General features: G+C 38.2%; 1 protein-coding gene across 4 annotated transcripts in view; it reads right to left on the bottom strand.

Annotated features, from left to right (window-relative positions):
• Positions 1-13,640, bottom strand: part of rabgef1 (RAB guanine nucleotide exchange factor (GEF) 1) — a 39,766-nt gene extending 26,126 nt beyond the window's left edge. The window contains exons 1-4 of one of the 4 annotated variants that reach the window (XM_043718538.1): positions 13,488-13,640; positions 4,831-5,013; positions 3,727-3,884; positions 1,488-1,607 (exon numbers count right to left, since the gene is read on the bottom strand). In XM_043718538.1, the coding sequence (XP_043574473.1) occupies positions 1,488-1,607; positions 3,727-3,884; positions 4,831-5,009 (457 nt within the window). In that variant the 5' untranslated portion in view covers positions 5,010-5,013; positions 13,488-13,640. The remainder of the gene's footprint in view (positions 1-1,487; positions 1,608-3,726; positions 3,885-4,830; positions 5,014-13,487) is intronic. The other 3 variants (XM_043718539.1, XM_043718540.1, XM_043718541.1) reach the window with 3 other exon arrangements.
• Positions 13,641-13,929: the final 289 nt, after the last annotated feature.

Below are 13,929 nucleotides of genomic sequence, written 5' to 3'. Positions count from 1 at the left end.
AACCTTTCCTCATAAGATAACTTCTCATCCAGCTAAAATTATCTAATTTGCTGTTATGAATAGATGTAGCAACATAACCCATCTTTAAGCATATGTTGCCTATTAATACCCAAGAACTTAGATTTCCTGAATATAAAATTTATTTTACATTTTTCTAAATTCAGAACATACTTTGATACTTGATTACACTACATTATAATGCAATAATTTTAATGATCTTGGTATCATTCACAAAAAATTCCTTTGAATAATCTATCTATTCTACAAGCAGTACATTGAGGATTAAGGAAGAAAATAGGTATGTATATTTAATGTAAAAATATACATTTTAAAACAGAGACACCAGGGATTCAATTTTTAGTAACCATAGTTGTTCCAAATTTAAACAGCAAATATATAAAATAAGTCTCATTTGAAGCAAATGTCAAGGAATAATGATAAAGTCAAATACGTTGTGAAGCAGCGGTAGTGTCCCTACACCTGGACCAAGAGACCTGGGTTCAAATCCCACCTGCCTTAGAAGTGTGTAGTAACATCTCTAAACAGGTTTATTTAAAAAAAAGAGGTTAAATAAAAAATAACTAAGTAGATTGTGGCACAATGGTAATATCCCTAACCGTGATATGGCTTCCATATTCAAGACCCTCCTGCTCCAGAGGTATGTAATAACAGGGTGATCAGAAAAATAGGTAAAATAGTTTATTCTGACTTTCGGTTTTGCTTAGTAAAAATATATGGCCATGGATATATAAAAGGGAATACAAAATCTAGAATAATTTCAAATTATTCAAAAATCAAAAATTTCAATAAAATACTTAATGCTTCAGATTAACTATCCTGAAATAGTTTCATTGAAACTAGCATTTTTATTTCCACCAGCTCGCAAAGATAGGAACCAGTGAGCAGATCTGACACTATCAGAACATAATACATTTTTGCTCTAATAGTTTGCCATCAAGTCGCGGGATTTCAAAACACAACAAGCTTCTGATAATAGCAGGGAGGTATTTCACCAAACGGAGGAGGAACACCTCATTATGCTCTTCCAGGGTTGGTTACAAAAAAGAAATCAGCAAATACAGCTGTCTGCAAAAGAACAGAAACTTCTGGGGCTGCAGCTTGAGCAATCCTATAATGAAGTAAACACTAGACTTGGTCCCAGGTAACTTTATAACACTTGACAATGGGTATAAATGTTAAAATATGGAAGGTATTTTAATTTTCATATCATGGTTGAAGAAATAAAATTTTAAATCTCACTTCTGAATTTGTTATTTTTCATTGATTTGAATTCTAATCAATGACATCTCAGCTCTCCTCACAAAAAGTGAAAAATTAGTTATGAAATAAAAGTTTGATTTGAATAAAGTTACCAAATTAGTTGTTCAACAACTATGGACAGTAAAAGTAACCCCAGTTACCTAAGCAAAGGTAACTCTCAATACCAGTCAGCATACACAGGCAGCTTTGCAGCAGTGCTGCATTACCTTCAGTAGGAGAAGCCAGCTCCCACGGTGGAGTAAAAATCTCCTTCAAATCCCTAAGAATGTTATCCGCATTGCATTCCCTCCCACCTAATCCATGCTTATGAACTTTGGCTTGATTCACTGAATACAAATGCAGAAGAGAACAGAAAGCAAGAGACAAATGGGAGAATACCATGAATGGGTAAAAAAAATTCACAAAAAAAACATGTAATTATCCAGAGCATGATCACACAGCGCAAGACAATGAATGAAAATTAAATACCAACAGCTGTTAGATACGCTCATCCTGTATCAATTGAGAGGACAACACTAAAAAGTATGAAATGATGCAATAGACTTAATTTCCTCTTTGCTCATGCTTTTGTTTCTTATTCTTAAACACAATTTCCACTGGAGAGCTATCATTAGCTTAGGAAAATAGCAGCATTGCAATTTGGAAATTAAAATACATCTAACTACCATTCAAAAATAATGGCCTCCTTAATTACAAGGACAGGAAAACTCAGTTACTCCCAAACTAATGGCACTACTTTGCTGGAAATATGTTGGAAGCCAACCTATGCATACAAACATGCTTTTTACTACCGTAGCACAGGTGGGAATTGGAACAACTCAGAGGAATTTTACAGCTACAGGATTAAATTAAGTTTTTAAATAAACCACTTATTTTTTCAAATAGATTTAGACAAAAGAAAATAGGAAATCTACTGAAAGAAAGTGCAATACTGAAACTAAGTAAAAGTGGGCCTATTTTCACACTGTGAATATCATTGTCTCATGTTGAAATGCAAACTGAGCCCAAACATGGAATATAACTAATGATGTGCAGATAAGTGAGCGTACTTACTGAAAAATTAAGTTATTTAAGTAAGCTTTAGCTTGAAAACCAGAAAAGGTTTCAGATTTTTTGGAAACAAAGTAAACTGTGCTGTGAATGGTAGACATCCTATGACCCCAGTGGCTGAGTCTGCTAATTTGTGCCAAATGAGTAACAGTGCAGACTTGTCAACTAAGATATGAATGGAAGCTGTGCAAACTAATTTAACACAAATTCTTTATAGCCAGCTGAGGAAATTTTAATCTTGAGTGCAAGAGACTGGATTTAAGTGTAGATTTCAAAGAAATCACTGCACCATCTAGCTTCCCTGAAACAATCTTATTCATGGTCATTTGTCCACAAATACCTGAACATGAAATACCCACCAAAACAGGCCTCAAGATGGTGAGAAAGCAAATGGAAGCACTTGTTCTATCACCACTGTGCATATTTAATGCAAAGTGTGCAATTCCCAAGCACCAACATTTCTCTTCTTGAGTAGATAATACTTGGGGAGTAAGAACAAGCTGAAATCTATTTGGGATTATGCATTACAGAAAGAAAATATAATTAAATTGAAAACAGAATAAAGGTGCCACTGGGAAGAAAACAAACAGGAACCTGAAGCACCGGATTAAGGTAGATTTTGTCCTGTCCCGTAACTAAACTCTCAGTTTAGCATGGACCAGAGATGCAAGCTGCACTAGTAGTGGTATCACCTTCTCTGAAGTAGTTTTCCATCTTAAGTTGTTTTTAATGGCTGTATACAGTTCAACAGCCATTTTAATATAGCAATTTTGTTGCTCCTGATCATAGATAGTAAAAAATTATGTAGATGCTGAAAATCTGACCTCTATGCAAAATACTGGGCACACTCAGCAAATGGGAAATAGGAAATATGTTATCATTTTTCAGAATGTTTTTCAAATCAGCTATATTGTAGAACTGGAAGGTAATCAAATGATAAACCTCAAACAAAATTAACATTTCATTAAAATATTTATTGTGGGCACATTATGTAAAACAAGACCCACCTTTTAAATCATAACATCCAGAACAAGAGGTGTAATTTTGAAGGGTTATTGAAATGGTGTAAACAGCTTATTGTTTTCCACCGGGATCAAAGAAATTAGGGAGTAAACATACACTGCATTTATCCTGTAAATCACTCGTCAATTTCATTCTTAGAGTTTCCATAATAGCTTCACTTCCTGATTCTTGTCAATATAATGACTCCACACGTAAGTATGCAAAACACTGACACAAGAATTATTTTTATAGTTTTAAAAATAGTACAAGAACTTTATACTAACATTTGCAATCAGAAATATTCGGCAAACACAAGGCTAAATTGTAAAAGATGCTTGTTCTCAGAAAAGCAAGAAGATTTATGCTCAGTTCAAGCATTTCCAAGCTATTTACCTTTCTTTGGTGCAGCCCGGGATGATGGACTGAAGAACTTTTTGACAGTCTGGACTTTTCTTTTTGTCTCATTTGTTTTTTTCTCTTCAAATTTAGAAAAGGTGAGTGATGGAGCCCCTTGACTGCTAGCATAAGCAGCTTCCTCTTCACGCTGTAAACTTTGTATTCAAAATATTAGATTAATATACAATATAAAAGCAAATGTTTAATGCATACTGCAGAGGGTCTATCATCTTATGTAACAAACTAACCTGCTTAGATAGATTTTACATGCTTAAATTTTTTTAACCTATTGCTTAACCAATAACCTACTTAGTCAGAAATATCCACTTCGATTAAATAGAAAGGTTGTTTCAATTACAGACATAAGGAAAAAAACAATGTCCAAGAATTCCTTCAGAAGGAAGCAAAAGCAGAAAGAGACACCAATTGCAAAAAATGTACAGGAGAAAGCAAAAATCAGAGAAACGCTGCACAAATTCAATGGGAACATTAGTCCAGAAACTTAACTGCTTCATAAATTAAATCAATAATGCAAAAGAGTTTGTCCTGGTGCTCAAAAAGTTCGAACTACATTTCACACAATGTGGAATGCGTTATATCCACTCAACTTTATTTTCTGTTAGCTTGGTGCTCTGTTACCATGCTGTAAACTTCAGCATAATAAGGGTTCCAGACCTATAACACTTGTTCTATGTAGCCTAGAACCACATCATATTTAAAAATCACACAACACCAAGTTATAGTCCAACAGGTTTATTTGCAAGTACTAGCTTTCAGAGTAGCATTCCTAAAGCTAGTAATTCCAAATAAACCTGTTAGACTATAACCTAGTGTTGTGTGATTTTTAAATTTTGTTCACCCCAGTCCATCACCAGTACCCCCCTATCATTTGGCATTTAAAGACAGATTTTTTTCCCCAATATGTCTATTGTTTAAGGGATTTATTTCTTTAAAGAAATACTCACTACAGATGAACAAAAGCAACTAGCAATGTTGACAGATGTCATGCTTGACAAAAAAAAAAAATTCCTATATGTCATTCTTGGAATGTGTCAAGGATATTGCTGGTAGAGTACAAAATAATCAAATCAGAAGCACTACCGTTCTGCAAGCTCCCAATCTTCCTGAATTTGTCGTTGTCTCGCTTTGCTGTATTCTTCTCTCCAACACTTGGAACAAAAACCTTGCCAAGCAGGATTTCCATAGTAACCACACCCTTTCTTACACAGCAGTTCTGACTGGTCCACATGAATTCCTCTTCGTTCTGATTTCAAGCTCATATTTCTATTGGAAAACAAAACAAAGTTACAGTAAAGACAAACTAAAACCTGATAGACACAGGTCTGCATAAAACAGCTATGTAACACTGATAAAAGGTCATTAAATAATTTACTAAATCCTAAAATAATAATGATTGTTCAGATAAAATTACTGGTCATTGAATTGACTTCTTTCTTGTAGTTATATTAAAAACAAAAGGCTTACAAATTCAGAGCACAGCTTTAAAATAAAATTAAAATGTTAGAGTAATGAATACATCACAAATATCACTTGATCTTACGCTTGTAGTCACCATGTCAGGCAATGATACTTGGGTAACTTAGAGATGACATGAAGGTGGGATTTGCACATGGTGATATGGGCACATGATTGCAGCCAAATAAGAGGCTCAGATAGTGCATATACCAGCTTGAAGGAGGGCATGTTTGCATCGGAGTTCTGCCGCAGAAGAGACCTTCCATACATCCTTTGACCAATAGCCAGGAAAGTGGAGCACTCCCAACATATCTTTGGCATAGGGATTTGCACATTATCAGTAAGAATGTGTGTCCAGGTTTATAAACAACCATAACTTTACTGGAACAGGACAGATCTGAACCACTGGGACAGTCTCCACCCGAATAAAGCAGGGACCAATGTTCTTGTGAAAAGGGTAAATAGGGTGTCAACAAGACTTTAAACTAGGAAGTGAAGGTGAAGGGAAAGGTAAAAGTTAAGAAGTGTCATGGCCAATGGGAAACAAAGCAGCAGGTTAACGTATGTGGGGAGGGATTCAACTGCATGGAAAAGGATGAAAAAAAAAATAAAAGAAAGGAGAACTCAGGAGCAGTTATTAAAGTCTCCAAACACACTGCCCTATTTTGTGTTTGAGAAAGGGTTAGGATGCAAATTTCAAGCACACAGAATAAAGGGATGACAATGAGAAGAAAGATGGCAAATACAGGACTGAAGATATTGTATCTGAATGCATTCAGTATATGAAATAAGGTAAATGAGCTTGCAGCAGATAGAAATTGGCAGGTATGTGGTGGTTATCACAGAGACATGGCTGCAAGGGGATCAGCACTGGGAGTTAAATATCCAAGGATATACATCCTATCGAAAAGACAGGCAGGTGGGCAGAGTGGAGGCTGCCTCACCAGTAAGAAATGAAATTAAATTAACAGCAAGAGACAATGTTGGGTCAGATGATGTAGAATCTGTGTAGGTAGAGCTGAGGAACCGAAAAGTTAAAAAGTCACAATGGGAATCATGCACAGGCTTCCAAACAGTAGTTAGGATGTGGGGCACAGGATACATCAGGAGATAGAAAAGGCATGGAAGAAAGGTAAGGTTACAGTGATCATGGGGGACTTCAATATGGGACTGGGAAAATCAGGTTGGTAGTGGATTGCCAGAAAGGGAATTTGTGGAATGTCTACGAGAAAGTTATTTGGAGCAGCTTGTGGTGGAGCCCACAAGGGCACAGGCAATTTTGATATAGTGGTGTGCAATAAGGCAGACTTCATAAGGGAGCTTAAGGTGAAAGAACCCTTAGGAGGCATTGAACATAACATGATAGAATTTACCTACAATTTGAGAGGAAGCAAGTGGAATCAGATGCAATGGTATTACAACTGAATTAAGGCAACTACCAAAGCAGAAGGGAAGAGCTGACCAGAGCTGAGTGGGAAAGGAGCCTAGTAGGAAAGATAATGGAACAATAATGGCAAGAGTTTCTGGGAGTAACACAGCAAAAATTCACCCTGAGGAAAGAGAAGCATACCTAAAAGGGAGGATGAGGCAACCGTGGATGACAAGGGAGGTCAGAGACAGCATTAAAGCAAAAGAGAAAACATATAATGCAGCAAAGGGCAGTTGGAAGCCAAGTTGGAAGCCTACAAAGACCCATTCCTCAGTAAGGATGTACTGGTCCTGCAGAGAGTCCAGAGGAGGTTCGCGACAATGACCGCAGGAATGAAAGACCTAACACATAATGGCCCTCATCTATACTTGATGGAATTGAGAAGGACGAGGGATAATCTAATTGAAACTTACAGAACACTGAACGGCCTGGACAGAGAGGACGTTGGGAAGATGTTTTCATTAGCAGGAGATTCTAGGATCCAACTGCATAGTTTAGAGTAAAGGGAAAACCCTTTAAAACCTAGATAAGGAGAGACTTCTTCTGCTAGAGGGTGGTGAATCTATTGAATTCATTGCCACAGAAGACTATGAAGGCTAGGTCTTTGAGTATATTTACAACAGAGATAGCTAGGTTTATGGTTGTCAAGGGGATCAAAGGTTATGGGGAGAATGGGGTTGAGAAACTTATCAGCCATGATTGAATGGCAGAGCAGACTCCATGGTTCAGTTTCTGCTCCTATGTCTTATGATTTTAAGGTCCAACTTCAGCAGCACAGATGAAGCGCAAGCACAACAATGTCTGATGAGTGAAGTGTTATTTCAGCACACCAATGGTCAGCTCCAGTACATCTTATACATTAACTTGCATGATTCACTGCCTGTGATCACATATCAGCTACATGCGTATTAGGAAACTGAGAATCCCAGCAAAGTTGCATTCTCACTCTGCCTGCATCTTTCAGGTTAAGAGAGGATGAAATGTACTCATGATAATGGTTATCACGCCACACTACGCACAGACATACTAAACATTCAAAGTTTTTTTTCAAAGAAGAGGGCATATTACTAATGGTTGTCTGGCAAATCCTTGTGTGGATCACAAAGCCCCAAGAGGAACCATGAAATATTATACTTGAAGAAGGTGCCAAAGGAACTTCAAATAACAAACCTTCAGAGCAGGAGATAGAATTCAAAACAAAATACACTGTGATTTCTTGCTGCTGCAAAGACAATGAAAGACTGACTACCCCTCTCAGCAGAATTATGGTCTAAAGTGCAGGCATGTTTGTGTTTACCCTTTGAAGAATATACAAAAAGAGGTTAAAAATCAACTGCAACAACTGGACCTGTATGTGTGTATATGAGCAGATGTGCCAGTGTGCTTAGAAGCTCATAGCTTGAAAACAGCCATTAGATATCTCTGCACTGCAAGTAAAGAAAGACACTCTCATACTGGTTGTTAAAAACTAAGCACTGAAGTCACCATTAAAAAGGAAACCGCACAAAAGCCTGTTAAGGTAACTTGCTAAGCCAAGAATTTCAAAAGGAACCGCAACAGTACCAACATTGGAATTATCAGCATCAACAGCTTCAACATGTCACATTCACCATTGGGATCATCACTTTTTTAAACTTATTTTTCTCATTTTTGGTTTGAAACTGAGAATTGAAATTGAGAACTGAACTTTGAACATCAGCTTTTTTCTTATAATACAAGGAGAGAACAAAGAAGGCTAGAAAGTTAATGCAGGCTAATTACTGTTCCAAGGATACTGTAGACAATTTGGTACCTCAACGCTGCTTTTCTGAGGGACTGACAGCTGGTTGGATGTTGAATTGGTCAATCAAGTAGGAGAGGTGCTGGCCAGCTAATCACAGATAATGTTGAAGAAAAAAGGAGAAAATAAAAAAAACTGGTTCTGTCTGGGTTTTGAGCAGGAGGCAGTTTTGTGTTTTGAAATCTTTTGGACAGTGTTGCTTTTGTCTTGCTCTCTCTGGTTTCAGCTTGGTTATTGACTTGTTGAATGTTCTAAGACGACTTCTGCTGAGGCCATTTTCATTAACTGGTGACATCAGAATTCAAGCAAGATACATAATCCTATGTGCCTCTAATACAACCAATCATCGAAGCATTTCATGAAAGCCTTTCATTCATCATCGAAACATTTACTGAATTGCAAATTACAATTCTTTTATTTTCCTTTATAATTTATCCCATAACTATGTGCGTCAGTAAGATGATCAAAGAAGATTGGGCTTAGATCATAGATATTAATTAGAATACCTGTTGTTTATCTGTGTTCTGTTAAAGTTACGCTACTAATAATAAATTGTTAACTCATGTTTAAGTTACAAACCTGGTGCCCAAGATAAAGTCTGGTTGGGAACACTTGAGCAAATTTGTGGGTCAATAAATATTTTAATTTCACTGTGTTGTGAATCCAGTGGTAGTGAGTTATTTTGTTTGGCTTCTTATCCCCATGTCATAACATCATGCTTCTAAGAACTGGTTTGCATGTCTTTTTAACTGTGATCTGATTACGTAATTCATATTTCTAAACTGTGTGTGTGTCATGTTTATTATCTTTTCTTGTTTTTAATAGTTAATAACTCTAACTTGGTAAATTTGGCTTCCTTTTAAATAAACGCATTCAGATTGGGAAAAAGATATCCATACATGAGGGGAGGAGTTCCTTTTTAAAAAAAAACTTGAAAACCCAAACTAAAAGGAAAACCAGTTCATCCCTCCTTACTTGGGAACACACTTTAACCTAATCATAATGATTTAAGGACCCTCTCAAGCGGAGCAGTTATAACAATTGTAGTCAATTCTCAACAAACAGAAAGAGTGAGAGTGACCTTCCTCATGCAACAACACATGGCAAACTGAGATGCAATAAATGTCTCCAGCCCAAATGCTCATTGCCACAGTCACCTTCACAACTACTGGGAATGTAATCTTTGCATTGATCCTATGTTGCAGTTGTGGCTGCAACAGGTAACAGATTTCAGTGCACTCATACATTTTGAGATGAGACACTATAGGTCAATTGACTCAACCTTGACTCTGGTGGAACAATTTTAACCTAATTCACCTCTCAGAAAGGAAACTGCTGAAACTGAATGCAATTCCCCGGTAGAGTACAAAACCAGCATTTCATTCAGTATCACAGGTTATCCTCCTAGCTTTGGATTCGGAGTACCCCCATTATTTCAAGGAAGGAAAGTAAGGAGATAATTTCCTGGGGTGCATGTGAGAACTGGTAGCGCTACTGGAAAGAGTCCTGTCAACAATAAAAGTGGACAACAGTCATACAAATCAGAAAAAAAGTAATCTGCTTAAAGTCTAAAAGATCTAAACAATTTAGATCTGTGTTGACTAGAGCAACTGAACATGAGACAATACATTTTCTCAGATCACATAAAGGGTACTATTTTAATTAGCATTGGTAGTTTCATCATGTAATTAAAGTGGTAGGAAGTATGAACCCATCCGTTATCACAAGACTCGGGGACTGCTTATGGGAGAAATACGTACCACTGAGCCAGGCAGTATACCCGAGACAAACCTGAAAATTGTAATACCAACTCAAAAGAAAAGATGCTGAATAGACAGCCACACCCTCAGGGATAAACATTCCCACTTGCCACTGCTAAATCAAGATTTAATTAAGAATATGCATTTTTCCTCAGAATATTGATGCATTGGAATAAATAACAGTAGTACCTCAGTATTTGCCAATATTAAAGTACAGGACAGACAACTAGGTCATGGTAACAGCATAAAAAAAACAGGGGCTTTCCAATTTGCCAGCTGAGGCCTGCAGCCAAACATTGTAAACAAAAATCAGTCACCTTGAAATATTGTGATAGATGTGAAGATAGCTATTGAAGTTAAATACTTAATTGCCCACTAATGTTACATTTGTTTGAATATGCCTTTGTTTCTGCCTGAATATTGGCAATTTGCATGGCTCTTACTGTGATCAATCTCTTTTAATGTAAAATCCATTTCCAAAAAAGTTACAGCGGCATACAAGATAAACAGACAGTTCCTGTACCAATGAATCTCGATCAGTAATTTAGAGTCAATAATTGGAGTTCCCTTACTTTCATCCTTAATTACACCTTTTCTGCAAAACAAAATATTAAATAACATTAGCTCCGCATCCCTACAATCCAGCCCTGCACCTCACTCCCATTTTTAATATGTCAACCTGTATTGGGGGGAATCTGGGATTTTTGGGAACTGAGTAAGCAATCATGTCTCACCAAAACAATTTGATTCTACACAGAATCTGAACCAGGAAACATAGTCAAATCGTGTGCAAAAAGCAAAATGAGTGAAGGAAAGACAGAAGTTAGAGAAATAAGAAAGAAAAAGTTACTCTGAAACAAATAAGCATTTAAATTTTATTTCAGACCTTCAGTTATAATTAAAATTAGATGAAAATTAATTTTCAGTGTTGGAAGAGTCTGGTGTACAGTAATTAACAACCTGCTGTTTAAAAGTTGCTACACTGTCTGGGCAGGCCCCAATTTTTCTAGGAATTTTAATGGTATAATCTCAAAAGCACTGCAACTCCATGACCTTCCATTTATTTCAATGCCAAATTGCTCAGTGGCATTACCAGTTTTCACTGTAAATGTACAGTCACCAGATACTGCTGCCCAAAAATACTTTTGTCTTTAGTCTAAATCTGAGCCATAACTTTTTCATTGCCTTGATGAATCAAACCACCAGCCCTTGAGGTTTGATTGCATTATTATCACCAAATTATCCAATATAAACAGTTGGGAGAGTACTACTGATCAGAAACTACTACAGGACCAGTCAGATAAATAAATAGCTACAAGAGTATGTCAAAACACTAGCAGTTTCTGTGACAAGTAACGACCTACTGACTCACGCCTGAGAGACAAAGTCTAATTAGACAGGACGTTACAACACTTTGCAGAAACAACTCAAAATACTTCACAAACTATTCAAGCAGGACCCAACTGGTGAGGAAATAGAATGTTTAATTCTGCATATTATTTTCATCTCTAACGGAAGTATAAAAAACTGCCTTCCTTTCGAGAACCCAGGGCATTGCAAATTACTTCACAGCCTACTCTTCAAGATTTGGAGATGCCGGTATTGGACTGGGGTGTACAAAGTTAAAAATCACACAACACCAGGTTATAGTCCAACAGGTTTAATTGGAAGCACACTAGCTTTCGGAGCAACGCTCCTTCATCAGATGATTGTGGAGGGCTCGATCGTAACACAGTATTTATAGCAAAAATTTGCAGTGTGATGTAACTGAAATTATACATTGAAAAATTGATTGTCTGTTAAGCTTTTCATCTGTTAGAATACAGTGATAGTTTCACTTCTTTCATGTGTAAATCACCAAACCCTTTTTTTTTAAAGTTGCATTCTCGGGTTAGCTGTTAACAATGGTGATAGCTAGACAATATGTTGAAGGTTCTGGATTAGTGGTGCTGGAAGAGCACAGCAGTTCAGGCAGCATCCAAGGAGCTTCGAAATCGATTTCAAAGCTCCTTGAACTGCTGTGCTCTTCCAGCACCACTAATCCAGAATCTGGTTTCCAGCATCTGCAGTCATTGTTTTTACCAATATGTTGAAGGTGTTACATTGCATTTTGCTCAAAAATTGCATACATTCATGTAGAACTCTGAGCTCAAAAACTGCATGAATTTATGTAAAACTCTGTTATCTCACTTTTTAGATTAGAATCAATCTAAACATCAGGTCATAGACAGAGAGCACTGGGGGCTAACACCTTCAACATATTGTCTAGCTATCACCATTGTTAACAGCTAACTTACACATGAAAGAAGTGAAACTATCACGGTATTCTAACAGATGAAAGGCTTAACAGACAATCAGTTTTTCAATGTATAATTTCAGTTACATCACACTGCAAATTTTTGCTATAAATTCTGTGTTACGATCGAGCCCTCCACAATCATCTGATGAAGGAGCGTTGCTCCGAAAGCCAGTGTGCTTCCAATTAAACCTGTTGGACTATTTTTCAAGGGTTAAGAGTTGAAATTAAGGGAAATGCAGCAGCCACTTTGAGTACAAGTAACTTGTTCTGGTAACTTATTCTCCAACCCACATGGGATTGAGGTCTCTAAAACGTGAGGGCTAAATTCACGGGTCACAGTGACATCTGATAGGAAACCCCGGGAGAGAAGATGCGCGTCTGCGGCCGGATTCACTTCGCTGAAAGGGCATGCAGTCCATCTGGATGTGAACTGGTGCGGGAGAAGCTTGGAGTTGGACAAGTGCCGTGGATCCCCGTCGAAGATTAAAATCAAGGCTTCAGTCCTGACTAAAGACAATCTCGATCGAAACGCCTGCTTCTCTCCACAGATGCTAGCTACTTGACCCCGCTGTACGTTTAACTTTGTTTTGTTTTGCTTCAGTTTAAATGGCTCATCCGGGTTTATTTACGTTCTCAAGTCTCGGGACTGAGATTTGAACCTGTGACCTACTCTGAGAGGAGGAGGAGGAGGAGGAGCGCTATCAACCTGATCAACACTGCGATGTAGTAGTACAGTTAAACACAGATCGCATTAACTCTTCCCATCTCTCTCTCGGTGTTTGTGTACCAGCTCCCCACACCCACACCACGCCTCGGTGCCTACCCTTTCCCCACAGCAATCGATGGCTGCTAAGGGAGGACAGCCCGGCCCTGCGGAGCAGGGAGCTGCCTGTTCGCCGGCGGCCGGTCCCCAACTGCCGCTACCCGACTCAATCGACACGGACCGGGCTGTGAAGATCGGTCTAACACCGCAATCAATCATTTCGTGCGACACCATCGGAAAGCGGGTCTCACCTGGATCGCTGTCCGAGTCGCTCTCTGTCTCTTTCTTCCTCTTCCTCCAGCTCCAGCTCCCGGCGGAATTTTCTTCCTTCGCTTCACCAACCGCTGAGGCGCGCGACTCCTGGGCGTGGGGGCCTCATTGCGTCATCGCGCACAGAGCCGCGCAGTGACGTGTAGACGCACTGACGTCACGGCCCTTGGACAGTTTCTTCCCGCCCCGTAAAGTATCAAAGTTGCACGATTGGGGAAGTTGCGCTATGGTCTAACATGGTGACTAGATTAGATTATTAGATTACATTACAGTGTGGAAACAGGCCCTTCGACCCAACAAGTCCACACCGACCCGCTGAAGTGCAACCCACCCATATCCCTACATTTACCCCATACCTAACACTACGGGCAATTTAGCATGGTCAATTCACCTGACCTGCACATCTTTGGACTGTGGGAGGAA

Source organism: Chiloscyllium plagiosum, chromosome 28, assembly GCF_004010195.1.
Source record: "Chiloscyllium plagiosum isolate BGI_BamShark_2017 chromosome 28, ASM401019v2, whole genome shotgun sequence".
Classification (NCBI taxonomy): Eukaryota; Metazoa; Chordata; class Chondrichthyes; order Orectolobiformes; family Hemiscylliidae; genus Chiloscyllium; species Chiloscyllium plagiosum.
The sequence above is the reverse complement of the archived record's forward strand: the minus strand, read 5'-3'. Positions and strand labels throughout refer to the sequence as shown.